A 13,953-nucleotide genomic window follows, 5' to 3' on the forward strand; every position below is an offset into this window, starting at 1 on the left:
AAGAAAGCACTAAATTTTGGTTGTGTAGACAACATATAAATGCTAAACTTCATAAAGCAGATGTCTAACCCACATTCTGAAATAAGTTTGCAAGCAATCACTGGTTCTGCTTTCCAAAGTATTCAAAGGGCAAAAGAAGGGCTTTGAATTTTTGTTTGATTTATGGGAAAGTGTTTTCAAAACGAAACCTTATTGAACCTCAAAGCAACATAAACATGCCTCCAAAATAGTTACTGATAAAAGTTCAAAATATGATGGCACGGCATTAACATTAAAAAATAATGAAAGCAGAATCTAAAGTGATTATTTCATGATGGGAAAGAAAGATAACACGATGCACACGCATAACAATGAAAACAAAACTTCAGTGCTTAAATGCAGTCATAAATGTGTTAAGCCTAGTTGGGCTGTTTATGTTTTTCTGAGGAACTATCTGGCAAGCCTTGGCCAAACATCAGGCCCCAGTTTCTGAATCTGGTACAACAGGGTTTCAATCTTTACTTGAATATTTATAAGTTATAAGACTTTGGGAAGTTAAGTCATCTGTGATTTAAATTTCTCTTCAGTAAAATGATCTTAAAATAATAAGTACCACACAGGATGGACATGAGGATTCTTATGATATAAATAATTACCCAGTTCCTGTCATATAGTATATGTTGATTCAATATTAGTTACTATTACCTTTACTAATAAAAACTGTGACCCTACAGACTAGCTATTAAGAAATAATGATTAGAGTTTGGTAACTTGTTCAAAGACACAGAGCTAGCAATTGCTAAAGCTAGTTTTAAAAAACCCAATGACAAAAAAAGGCTTGTTATCTTAACTGTTTCGATACTGTTAATTTTTTTTTTCTTTCTGTTCTCCTTAATTTTCTTCATCTGGTCATTTATAGAAGAGAAAATTAATTTTGTAAACTTAAGGTATTTAAATGCTCGAAATAACCTTAGAAATCATTTAGTAAAGGACCAGCAAACTATTTTCAATGCAATTAACAAAGTAAATGATAGCCTTTGCCTAGAATAATTAAGCAAAAAGGAGCATTGAGTGTTGCAACTAGGATTTGGAGGCTAATTCTGAGAAAAGCAACAAAATAAAAGTGACAGGTGGGGGAAAGAGGAAACAAAGAGCATAGGAAAATCAAGAGCTACAATCAATATTCTGTATCCACAGGTCCCGCAAACACTTGAAAAGAAAACAAGTATCTACACTGAGTGTGTATAAACTTTCTTTCCTGTCTTTAGTGACTAATCGATACGGTATAACAACTAAATGCACAGCATTTACATTGTGTTAGGTTTTAGAAGTTATGTAGAAAACATTTCAAGTACATGGAAGGACGTGCAAAAGTCCAAGTATTATGCCATTTTACATAAGAGACTGGGGGCTTGCGATTTTGCTATCTAAAGGCATTGTATTGTTCTGGGATCAATTCCCCGTGAACACAAGAGACAACTGTATATTCAGTAAACTATCTATTAAGTTCTGTGCAAAAGAACTCTCAATTTACTATCTGAAGCATCTAACATCTTTAAAACAATAAGAAGTCCATTGGCACCTTTCTCTCTCTTTATATAGTACACATGCGCACCCACATATACGGTCTTTCGTTCTGTATCTTGAATAATCTTTACAACAACAAGGCAGAGTAATTCTAAGTGTCTACAGGGATGAAGAGCCTGCTGGAAAAGAAGGGAATTAAATGGACGGGAAGAAAAATGAGCAAATCTTCCACACCACTGATGTGCATTAGTTTTTGATGTACAACTCACACTGAAGTAGTCCTTCTAATAACACTACTTCTTGGTCCCTGATAAATTTAACACTCACAATTCTGTCCCAAACTGGCTTTTTCTTATAATCAGAGTATTTAATAACATATCAAAACTTTATCTGAGTTATTTTATAAAACAGGTCCACCTGAGTCAAAAATACTTCCTACAAACCTATCTTATAAGCTTCCTTCCTCTTCTTGATATAGTAGTTCCTTAAATGTTTAAATTTTAACTATCTACAAGTGACCTGTCAACATCAAATGCCACAATTTTAACTGTTAACACTAAAAATAATTCTATATAACCAAAATATTTTTAATTTTTAAAAATCTTAAGAACCTGAAGTATATGGTATAATAAACATTTACTTATTTTAATATATCTAAAATGGCAGCATGTGGGGATTTTTAAAAAAAAAATACACCCTGAAAGGTGTGTATATGTACGTTACCATAAGTCTGTGATAACTGGTCCCTGACCAAGATTCAAAGAGTTCCATGAAGGACTCTGTCATACATTTCCCAGCTGAGAACCACAGAGAAAGCACACTTCAAACTGCTTTCAATGTGTGTGTTCTTATTTAAAGTATGACCCCTACAAGCACCAAAAGAAGGAATTTTTTTCTAGTTTCAGATGTTTTGTTGGATCAAAGTATCTTTTTTTTGGTATTAAAATTACAACAACCAAATCGTTTTACTTCATAAGTGAAAAATAGATGCTTTATATAAAACCACAGCAGGAACAATTAAGGAAACATAATTCTCTGTGCCTATGATTACTTAAGATAATTAAGGGGTTGGGGTTTGGTTTTGGCTCAGTGGTAGGACGATTGCCTCGCACATGTGAGGCACTGAGTTCAATCCTCAACACCACGTAAAAAATAAAGTATTGTGTCCACTTAGAAAAAAGAAGAGATAATTCAGTGTTTTACTTTGCCTATCCTAAAAATACTTCTCCCTTCTGTAGTAGGCAAGTACAAAGAAAAATGTTATTATTTTTCGTTGAAAGTCAAAAGGCATTAGAACGTTTTTAATATAGCACCCAATACTTTTCTAAATGAGGGCACACAAGGTATATCAAATTATTTTTAATTGAATGTAAAATATACTTTTCTAAATGAGGGCACACAAGGTATATCAAATTATTTTTAATTGAATATAAAATTTCCTGTTCATTCAAGGTTGTGCCCATCTAAAATACATAAGGTGAGAAAAACACCAAAATATTCTTTAAATTGCTTAATAGTGTGTATGTGTATAAAAGTTTAAGTGGGTAGGAAATTTACTCAAATTCATTTAACAACAGTAACAGTTATACATTCTCACTAAACTGAATGTCTATTTCAATAAGAAATCTGATTTCTTTTACACCATGATTCTCTTTACACTTCATCTCTGAATTAGGGCTGTATTTTTACAATTACTGGCATGTCTTATCAGAAGCAATTTTTAGCACTTTTCCAAATTAAAAAAGTAACTTCTTTTTAAATGTAAAACCACTGCCCTCAAAAAGTTCTAAATGTGTGATTCTATAAAATATAACCTTTTATATAGAAGTAAAAAATGGCAAATTTAATGAAGTGTCTAAATTTACAGTATAAGAGAACTGCTTCGGTAGGAATGAAATAGCTTAAATAATAAATAGATACTATAAAAAATCAGGTTACTTTTTGAGTTTTAAATGAATAATTTCATACTATCTTTTAATACTTTCAAAGAATTTCTCTACCTGATATTAAAACAAAATTAGAATAGGGCATTTACCCATAGTATGATGCAGATATAGACAACATTGCTGCTTCTATTGACAGTATAAAAGATCAAATACAGTATATACATTTATGCTAAAGTAGAGAAGCCCATATTTAATGAAATGTTTAGAAACATGAAAATATTTTAAAACTACTGATTTGGTTTATTAATACTGATAAAGTGACATCACTCTAACATGTCACATATTGAAATGCTGGTGGGGTTAGGGGTGTTGCTCAGTGGTAAAATGCATGCTTCACATGCACAAACCCTAGACTCATCCCCAGCACAGAACAAACCACCACTACATAATTCAGGGTCTGAAGTAGTTACTTCCTGCAGCACCTCAAACCATTCTTATTAAAGCAGCTATGTCACTCCTAACATTATTTCTAACTGTTAGCATTCTGGTGAAAGAATTGTGAGCAAAAGGAGCAGACCATAATTTCCTTCTAGCTATTTTAAAGAGCATCATCAAACATTTCCTGGGAGGATTTCAAGATACAGTACTGCCAACTGATTAGGTAACTTTCACCTTCAGAACCTCCAAACCAGTGCAACACTTGAACTTATTTTGTTTTCAAGTTCCCACATGGAGTTGCCACAGTGATGAAAAGCTTGGAATCCATAATCACTAGGAAGTCTCACATTTTTCATTATTACTTAATTCAACTGAATGTCACTGAGTTTTAATCATGGTAAATGCAAATAAAGTAGTTTAAAAGAAATTCCACTCATTATTATTTCCTTAAGGAAAAGGCCAATCTTTTCTGAACATTAACTTCACACCAATGTCGTAGTTCTTCCTCACAAGGAAATTATCTGAAACTAACTCCCAATTATTCACTGAATTACCATGGAAACAAAACAAAATAAACACTATTTAAAACATTTCTACTCTCACCTACTTTTCCAGAAAGTAAAATAAATAATGTACTATTTCTAGGCAGACGTAAGAGATTTTATTTTTGACCAGGAACTTTAAAGTTATCTGATCGCTGTCTAGATTATCAGAGGTAAGCAAAACCAATCCAATTTTAAATGGCTGGTGTGCTCTATCATTTCTGAAGGTTTGACAAACAGCTTAGGAATTTCTGATAAGCAAATGGTAGAGTTGTTGGAAATGCACAGGAAAGAAAATGACTTCATAAAACCAAATGAAAGCCTTTCTTTAGAAACTAAAAATCATCGAAGGGTTTTTTTATATGTACATACTGTATATGAAAAACCCAAAAGAAAACAAACAGCAAATAAATGAAACATAAAAGCAAAACCAAACAGGAAAACCAACCCCCAATTTTTCTCCTGTTCAGTTTACCTGGGAGGCTAATACCAAAAGTATTACCCAGAGCCTGCCAAACACATGATGGACACTTTGTTCTTGGAACACAAGTTAGTATTCTTAAAGTCCACCAACACCACTATACATTGTTTTTAATTAAGTAATTCATGGCAGGCACATGAATTAAGAAGGTATTTAGTGCTACTATTAAACTATGCAGAATACCAAATACAGTGTGAAACAAAGCAATGCAGGCATTTATGTGTAATAGGCCTCCAAGCTAAATCTGGATTCACACTTAGCTATGTTAAAAAAAGAACTGCCAACCATCACTGTATTTCTTTACAATACTTCTTATTTATCTTCATCAAGACCAAGAACTATAAGCTATAACTATAAGCAAAGTTACTTTGCCAAGTTTTTCCAATTTTCTATTTCAAAGAACATTTTATTACCTAAACCCTTATCTTTTTTCCTCTGTATGTGCATGAAGATCAACATACAAAGAAAAAACCTATGACTTATACAGTAAACATACATGGATATTGCATACATACTAATGAGACTGCATGATTTTTATAACAAAGTACATGCTTCTTCTACCACACAGTTCTTCAATGTTGTTATAATAATAATAGAAAACTTTCATAACTTAAGCACATGCTACTAATGATTCAGGGTTTTAAGAATTTGTAGGTTAAAAAAATACAATTCCTAGAACACTGTTATCAAACAAATAAGTTTTATTGGCATCTAAAAACAAAATTCACCCAACATTGAAACGTACTTTAATATTTATGTTGTCGTTTACTTTTTTTTTTTTTTTTTTTTTTCTTTTACTCACTGCAGTATGAGGAACAAATCACACACACTTACTTTGGAGTAACAGAGACCATAGTGTAGATTTTACAAAAACACTTTTTAAAATCTCTGTATTATGCTCCTCAAATACCTAGAGCCAGTCTTTGCATAAAATATCACAGCTTTGTCTACTACCTTAAAATGCTGCAGCAGCCTAGAGATATGGATAAGATATACCACCACTTGCTATTTTGAAATATATCTATTACCATATCCAACCTATTGATAGTATCTAAAAAATTCTTTCTTCCATAGGAAGTCTCTGACAAGCTGTTATTCATTTCCTCGACGTTAAAAGAATCTGGGGCAACATTTATATTTTATCAGAAAAATAAAAAAAAATGTTTACCTATCATGTTCATATTAAGAACAATGTCTATACAAGTCAGTTGTACAATTATTTTAAGAGAAAGGTGAACATGAACATCAGATTAACTTAATTCTGGCAGACAAAAGTGAACAACTATGGTCCAGTCAGCCATTAATCTATTACAGAGAGATGACAACTTTACAAAAGGTATCTTTTACCTACTGAGTGATGATTATGTCCCCTCAGTTTCTGTGCTTTCTACCACCACTGGTTCACTTTCTATATCAGCAACTGTGTCACTCTTCTCCTTGTTTATGTCACTTGAAGACGTCAGTTTTTCATAAAGTTCAGGATCATTCTGTACTGGTAAAGGCGGTGGTTGAGCATGTCTCTCTGTATTTTCACCATTAACCTGAGGCACATTATCACCTTTTCGTTGAGAAGTGGCCCCTTCAAAATAATCAAAAACCCGAGCATGAGGAGGGGGGACCCAAGTGTTTTGAATTCTGTCTCGTCCAAGACGATTTCCATTCATTTCTCTGCAGAAATCAAAATCTCTGTCATCCCTATCCCTCTGTCTCTCCCAGGGTCTTCTGCGGTCATCAAAATCTCTGTGAACTTCTTGTCCAAATCCTCTGTTCCAAGGACCACTTCTAGGATCAAATCGGTAGCTTCCAGCCCGAAATCTACCTCTTTCTTCATGTAATCCTTTTGGACCACCATAGACAGGGAGAACCCGGTGCTCTCTCTCATCAAAATCTCCTCTATGCCCCCAGGGCTTCTCTGGGGTAAAGCCAAAGTGGTCTCTTCGACCAAGATGATCTATACCTGGCCTCACAAGATTCTCTCTTATATCTACAGGAGGTCTTCCAAAATGATCCCTACCATCTAATGGAGGCCTTCCAGGACCTTCTCTTGGATCTATAGGCCGCCCAACCACATCCCTAACATCCACTGGGGGAGGTCTACTAATGCTCTCCCTGGTTTCTATGGGAGGAAACCGGTAATCTCTATCTCCTTCCTGTTGAATGTTATCACTCCCAAGTGGTATCCTTTTTTCTGGGTTAATAACATTTTCCACACTTTGTCTTCCAGGAGCTAGAAAAGGTCTTTCTGGCTGACTGAAAATATCTCCTGGAGGAAAAGGTCCACGGGGTGGTGGGTGAAGAGCTGAATCAAGTACCGATGGGGGAGGGATTCCACGCTGGGGTGGAATTCCAGGCTGCATTAAAGGGAATCTTGGTCCAGGTGCCTGTGGTATCAGTCCTGGACGAATGTCTAATATTGGCATTGCAGGCATCCTTTGATTAGGGATATTTAAAGGGGGTAAACTTTGAGGTCCAGCTGGTGGCTGTGTTCCCAAAAGTCCAGAAGTGTTTGTAACATTTGGTGGCTGTACTCCTACAAGTCCAGAATTATTCGGCATATTTGGGGGTAGCACTCCCAAAAGTCCAGAACTACTTGACACATTCGGTGGCTGTATTCCCAAAATTCCAGAGTTATTTAGAATATTTGGTGGCTGGGCTCCAATAATCCCAGAATTACTGGAAACATTAGATGGCCGGACTCCAAGAATTTCAGAATTACTTGATACATTTGGTCTTTGGACTCCCAAAATTCCAGAATTGCTTGTAACATTAGGCGGCTGTGCTCCTAAAATTGCAGCTGTACTTGAAATATCATTTGGAATCACTAAAAAAGAAAATAGGAGAAATAATCCAAAATAACAGTCATTCTGGTATGAAAAGGAAACTTCATTTATAAATTACTAATGTTATAATTTCCAGTAATTAGTTGGAGTTAATCAGTTACTTGTATCCCACAAAAATCAAGCTATACTAAACACTAAATAAAAATTGAGCTTCAATTATTAAAATCATACAAAGTAAAATTTAAATATTAAAACCTAAGTGTGGCTGTTATATAAAATAACTTTACATAAAATCTTTTAAAACAAAAATGGTAGATTTTACACTGATTCACTTATCTTTAATCGAAAGTCTTTTTAAAGCATAATTTTTAATATACGAAGAGCATGGCAATAAGAAAAGGAACTTAAATGCTTGCAAACATCATATTTATCATCCAGATCTAACTGGATAATACCTGAGATTGGTAGAAGTTATTCACACATAATACTTGCTCATTTTATTTATTTTCCTATAAACATACAGGTTTTGTGCAGACTTATTTTGACAGTAATCCACTAAAGCAGTCCAACAGGCCAAAAAAAGGCGGAAGCAAACTGAAATCTACATTATTCTGAGGAGAATGTCATTTTTAAAAAATCAAAGTTGAAAATTGCAATATTTCAACATCTGTGGAAATGTATGCCACCCCAGAATTAAATATCGATACAGAAGGAAATGCTAAGAGATTTAATTACATTCTTAGAGATTTATTTTATTTATTTTTTACCTGGTCTGCTGTTTTCACCAGAAGGAATCTGGTGTTCTAAAAGATGAGGTACTTTTTCTTCAGGCTCTGCTTGTTTAGTTGGAGGATTAAAAACATTTCCAGCTGGTAGAGCAGAAGTAGCAAGACTGCTGGCAACTGGACCACCTGGTAAAACGAGACTACCAAATCCAACATCCTTCACAGTTTCTGGGGTCATGGACAGTGGCGGCTGCACTAAGGCTGTTTAAGAGAGGAAAATTATTTCAGATTTAATTAGCTAATGAATTCATGAGCTACATTTTCTGACTGCTTGAATGATTCACTTAATGGCATCTTTATATTACTAAGGACATTATATAATAGCTAATGCTCAAAAGGACCAATGAATCATCATGAAATGGCTAAGGTATATTTACTTTACTTTTAAAAATAGGGAATACCAACAGTTTTAAGAAATATTTTTAACAAAAGTGTTTAGTAAAACAAGAACTAGGACTAAAGAAAATTCTAGTAATACAAAAAATTAATTTTCCAAATATACCAGTCAGAAAAGTGACTAAATACACAGAAATGATTAGTATAGAGAAGTAGACATCAAAATGAAAATGTGCCCATTTTCCTTGAAATAACAAGGTTTAGAATTCTTGCATTCACTACTTTTTGCCCAACAAAAGCAGAAACACAGATGAGATGGATTACAAATACAAAAGCTAGAGAAACTACATTTTAAAGAACTGACAGAAAAATGTTTAATAGCAAATGTCACCTGTATGTTAAAAAGAACTAGAGGAATGTTAACTGTACAACTATAATTTTTAGTCTACTTTGTATCACTTAAAGAATATTGTTAAATTATATTTGGAGATTTTAGAAATATTTTTCCTCACATTTGACTCCAGAATTACCAGGACAAACAGCATATAAGAGAGCAGTAAAATATAGATAAAATCCCTAGGATCAGAAAACAGGAATCTGAGAAATGAGACAGTGTGCAAGCAATCTGGAGCACACCAATACTTCTTTTTATTAATCGATCCCAAATTTTCCAAAACTAATAAACTAGGAGTAATTAGGAGGAAGAATGTAGCTTTATAAACTTGTATGAATTCATAAATGACTTCTGAACACTTGGTCTAATTTTCTGAAATAAATAATTATTCCTAATTAACTAACAATATAAAAAAGGAAGGATTCTAATGTGGCCTAAACACTGAAAGAAGAATGCATTTAACAATACTGAGAAAATACTGAACTAGACAAAAGGGCATGAAGGGAAGGAGGGGACATGAGAATAGGGAAGGCAATAGAATGAATCCGACATAATTTTTCCATGTTCATATATGAATTCACGAAGAGTCAAATTCCACATCATGTACAAACACAAGAATGGGAAGTTACACTCCATGTATGTATAGTATGTCAAATACACTCTACTGTCATGTATATCTAAAAACAAACAATAAAAAAAAACACTAAGAAAGTGAATTAGATATACAAAGTTAAGATCTCTACTTAGCGTATAAATTCTCTTTGTAATATGGATCTTTTCAGATTTAATTTTTGACACAAGCTTGCCCAAATTACTAAAGGTTTGTTCAGAAGACTTAAGAACAGCTACAGGAAAAAACAGATAAAAGCAATAAAAATGAATAAAAGGACATATTTAACATTTCTGAAATGTCCAACAATAGGAAAAAAGATTTAAAAATTAAAGTTAATAAGTGTCTGTAATGATTTACATTTGAATTCTTGTTTTTCTTTTGAAATGTTCACTCTGGTAAAGGAAACCAGATAGGCTGGGGTGCCTATTCCATGAATATGTAAAAAAAAAATTAAAAATTCACATATGAAGCTGGTGCTACAACTACAAGAAACAAATTACAATTTCAGGTGATTGTGGGTTAAGGGCAACTCGATTATACATTTTCGGTAAATACATACTCTGAGGATAAAGATAACAGTGAAGAAATGTTAAGTTTCATCCAGAATTCTTGTTAGCACTAATACTGGCCTTTTCATGAATAACCACTGTGTGTGGGTGTGCAAGTCTATATTATAAGAGAATGAAAATAAGTAATCATGTTCCTGCTTTTAATAGGATATAAGTTTAAAAATAAAAGTAGCTAAGTTAAAAAGTCCTACAGAGTTGAATTTGTTTCACAGTGTGTATTCATATTTTTTTCTTTTCAAAACAGGTATTTCCTAGTTTTAGCCATTGAAAACTCCTACACCCAAAGAAATCCCAAAAGCAAAATGAAAATCTAGTGCCCCAATTGTTATTTCTAAATACTGTATCCCATTTGGAGAAATGACAGATTCTTGAACTATAGCAGGAAAACAGAATTAGTCATGGACACAGTGGCCAAAACAAAGGTAAGCCCTGAAAAACTAATGCAACCACCTTAAAAGAACAGAAGCAACGAGAAGGTTCTCCAAATTGTTCAAAGATGAAGCCATCTGAACTTCATAAAGAACAATAAATGCAAGCCATTGGAAGAAAAAGGCTTTTAATCTATAAACACTGAGAAAGCAGAAAAGAAACAGGAAAAAGGGAGGACAAGGAAGAGGAGAAATTAAAAAAAAAAAAAAAAAAAAAAAATCCTCCCTGCTACAGTTATTGGTTATCACTGGAATCACCCTGAGAACTAACTCACAATACTGAGATGGCAATTAGAGGCAAGATTTGGCATCTACCCTGACTTTCCTACACAAACCAACCAAGTACCATTAGCTGATGAGAAATATATATTTTTTAATTAAAAACATTCCAGTTAAGGAATGAAGGAATTCTAGATTTAAAGAGATAAACCACTTTGTAACTAATGCCAAATAAATTCAAGTAACAATGATCAATGAATGACACCATCATATAAAAATTTGAAGGGAAATGTTTCAAATGACCAATTTCTACTACCTGAATGTTTTTTTTTTTTTTTTAAGATTACTGGAGTAGTTTATTTAAAATTTATTTCCAGTTTCTTTGTCCTTCAAGCATAGCTCCTAAATGTAAAATGTAAAACTAAATAATTCCTGTGTAGTTTACATTATATATTCAAGCGTTAGTTTCATCTTTAAGGAATTGTCATTTATGATGACTTAGTTTTACAATTGTATAATATTTACATAGTTCCAAGTCAACTCTCTAAAAACATTATATATTCAAAAAAATCCAGTTTCTATTCTTATATCCTTCACTTTATTTTCTTCCTCCCTTATGGGTAACCACCAAAATATGTTGCAGTTTATCCTTCCATTTTTAAGCAAATATGAATAAGCATAGTATATCTATGTACATGTGTATTACACACGTTTATATTGCCATAATACGTAGATAAGTGATGGTATAATTTAAATACTTTACCCTTTTTCCTTTGATTATTTATTTTTTTTACAGACTGCATTTTTATTTATTGTACACAAAGGGGGTATATCATTTCGTTTCTATGGTTGTACACGATATAGATTCATATCATTGGTGTAATCATATATGTACATAGGGTAATGATGTCTGTCTCATTCCATGATTTTTCATACCCCCTGAATGTTCTGATTCATCCTAGTATCATTAAAACTGGAAAAGACACCAAAGGCTAACTCTAATGTAAACTGTGGACTTTTGTGTAATAATGTCATCTCAATGTAAGTTCATCAACTCTAACTAGGCACCATTCTGGAGAGGCTAGACAGGTGCAAGGGTGGTGGCATACAGGAAATTTTGTACCTTTGGCTCAATTTTACCATGAACCCAAAACTGCTCTAAAAAACAAAGTAAACCAAAAGGTAACAAAACAATAAGATGCTGCATGGCTTCTGATAGGATGTCATGCCCAAGTTTAAGGCATTTAGCTTGTTAAGTATTCTTGTGAAAAGAGCTAAACTGGGATCTGTCTTTGATGCACACTTCCATTGTACAAGAAATGTACAGACATAGGAATAAATTTAATATCACAAAGAAGTAAAAATCCAAATCCATTATTTGGGATCGTGTGTGTGTGTGTGTGTGTGTGTGTGTGTGTGTGTGTGTGTGTGTATCTAAATTGATCTGTTTCTTCAACATGTCATGAAGAATAAATGAAATGGAAGGAGAGTTTGGGTAGGACTGCTCCACATTAAGACATTTAATAAAGCAAATGAAAACCACAAATATGATGAGGGCACCCTCTTTGAATTCTGACTTTCTGACTACTAAAGTATATTACAGAAAAACATCATCTAACAAACACACTTGTTTGAAAACTTTCATTAAAAAAAAAAAATCAAGTCACAAAAATTAGAGTCACCACATTTAACACTACTGGGAATAAAGAAAATACTTTTAAACAGAAAACTCACATGTTGGTACTACTGGTGGAATTGTAGGGGGTGGTACAACCGGCGGGGGAACTGGAGGGGGCATGAAACCTACATGGGGGAGAGAAAGACCAAAAATGAAACAGTACAAGAAAAAGTATTTGTTTCACATCAAAGATTACAATAGCAATAAAGGAAATTCCACATGCTTCTCTTTTCCTTTTTTGAGATGGGGATCTCATTGTGTTGTCCAGGCTGACCTTGAACTCCTGTGCTGAAGTGATCCTTCAGCCTCGGTGTCCTGGGTAGTTGGCACTACAGGTACATACTACCACATCCAGCAAAATTCCTTTTTCTTTAATTATTTTTATTGCTATGCCCTCACATTTGTGCATATAATTTCTACTTTTAATGACATTTATATATAGCATGTACTTTATTTAATTCTGAGTAATTTAGGATTAAACTAGGATTAAGCAGAGAGATCCTGATCATAAACACATTGTATTTATTCATTCATTCAAGTCTTGAGGCACCCTTGGTACTGCTGTAAAACTGATGGTTAATACAAGTCAGGTAACCGAGTTACGTTAAGCACAAAGAGTACATGGGAGAGAATGAAACATTTTAAACTACTGATCACATTATAAGAAATGTCATCTGTAAGATACGTCATTTTAGTTCTTTGATACATATGCTGTTTACTGGTTAGATCAAAATATTTTATTGACCTTAGAAACATTATATGTTTTGAGTACTAGAATAAACTTTCAATTTAATACTGCCTTTTCAATTATTTTGAAGAACAAATGATCACACTATGAATATTTCTTTGCATTTTTTATTTTAAATGGAGCTGCCATTAAATTTAATTAGAAAACAGTGATAAAGATAGTTTCAACAAATTCAGTGATAGAAAATGATTTACAAAGTTTATGTGGCATAATTATTGAAATCATTATTTCACAATAGCTTCTGAAATTTTAAATTTCAAATGAAGAATACAGAAAATAATAGAGAAGAGTAATTTTCTGTCTTTCTTTTTGTGGTTCAGGGGGGTTGAACTAATGGGCATCTTTCCACTGAGCTAAATCCACAGTCTTCTCATTTTCTTTATATTGTGACAGGGTGCCAAGGCCATCCTAGAACTTGTGGTTCTTCTGCCTTGGCCTCCCAAGCTGCTGGGATTACGGGAGCGTGCCAACATACCCAGCAACAGGAGAGATTATTCAAAATTTAAAATACAAAAGATAAAATTCTTTTTAAAATCTATCAATGTTAAAT

The 13,953-nt window shown here is 33.3% G+C and overlaps 1 protein-coding gene and 1 long non-coding RNA gene across 2 annotated transcripts in view; one reads left to right on the top strand and one right to left on the bottom strand.

Moving 5' to 3' along the window:
* The first annotated feature begins 1,191 nt into the window (after positions 1 to 1,191).
* Positions 1,192 to 5,673, top strand: LOC306666532. Its single transcript, XR_013765326.1, has 2 exons — positions 1,192 to 2,849; positions 2,910 to 5,673. It is a non-coding gene; the product is annotated as an uncharacterized lncRNA (long non-coding RNA).
* Positions 5,599 to 13,953, bottom strand: part of SCAF8 (SR-related CTD associated factor 8) — a gene marked incomplete at its 5' end in the record, with an annotated part of 91,201 nt that continues 82,846 nt past the window's right edge. Inside the window, 3 exon segments of the mRNA XM_079148670.1 lie at positions 5,599 to 7,674; positions 8,401 to 8,619; positions 12,712 to 12,780. Coding sequence (XP_079004796.1) covers positions 6,215 to 7,674; positions 8,401 to 8,619; positions 12,712 to 12,780 — 1,748 coding nt within the window. The 3' untranslated portion in view covers positions 5,599 to 6,214.

Source organism: Sciurus vulgaris (genome assembly GCF_902686455.1).
Source record: "Sciurus vulgaris genome assembly, chromosome: 7".
NCBI lineage: Eukaryota > Metazoa > Chordata > Mammalia > Rodentia > Sciuridae > Sciurus > Sciurus vulgaris.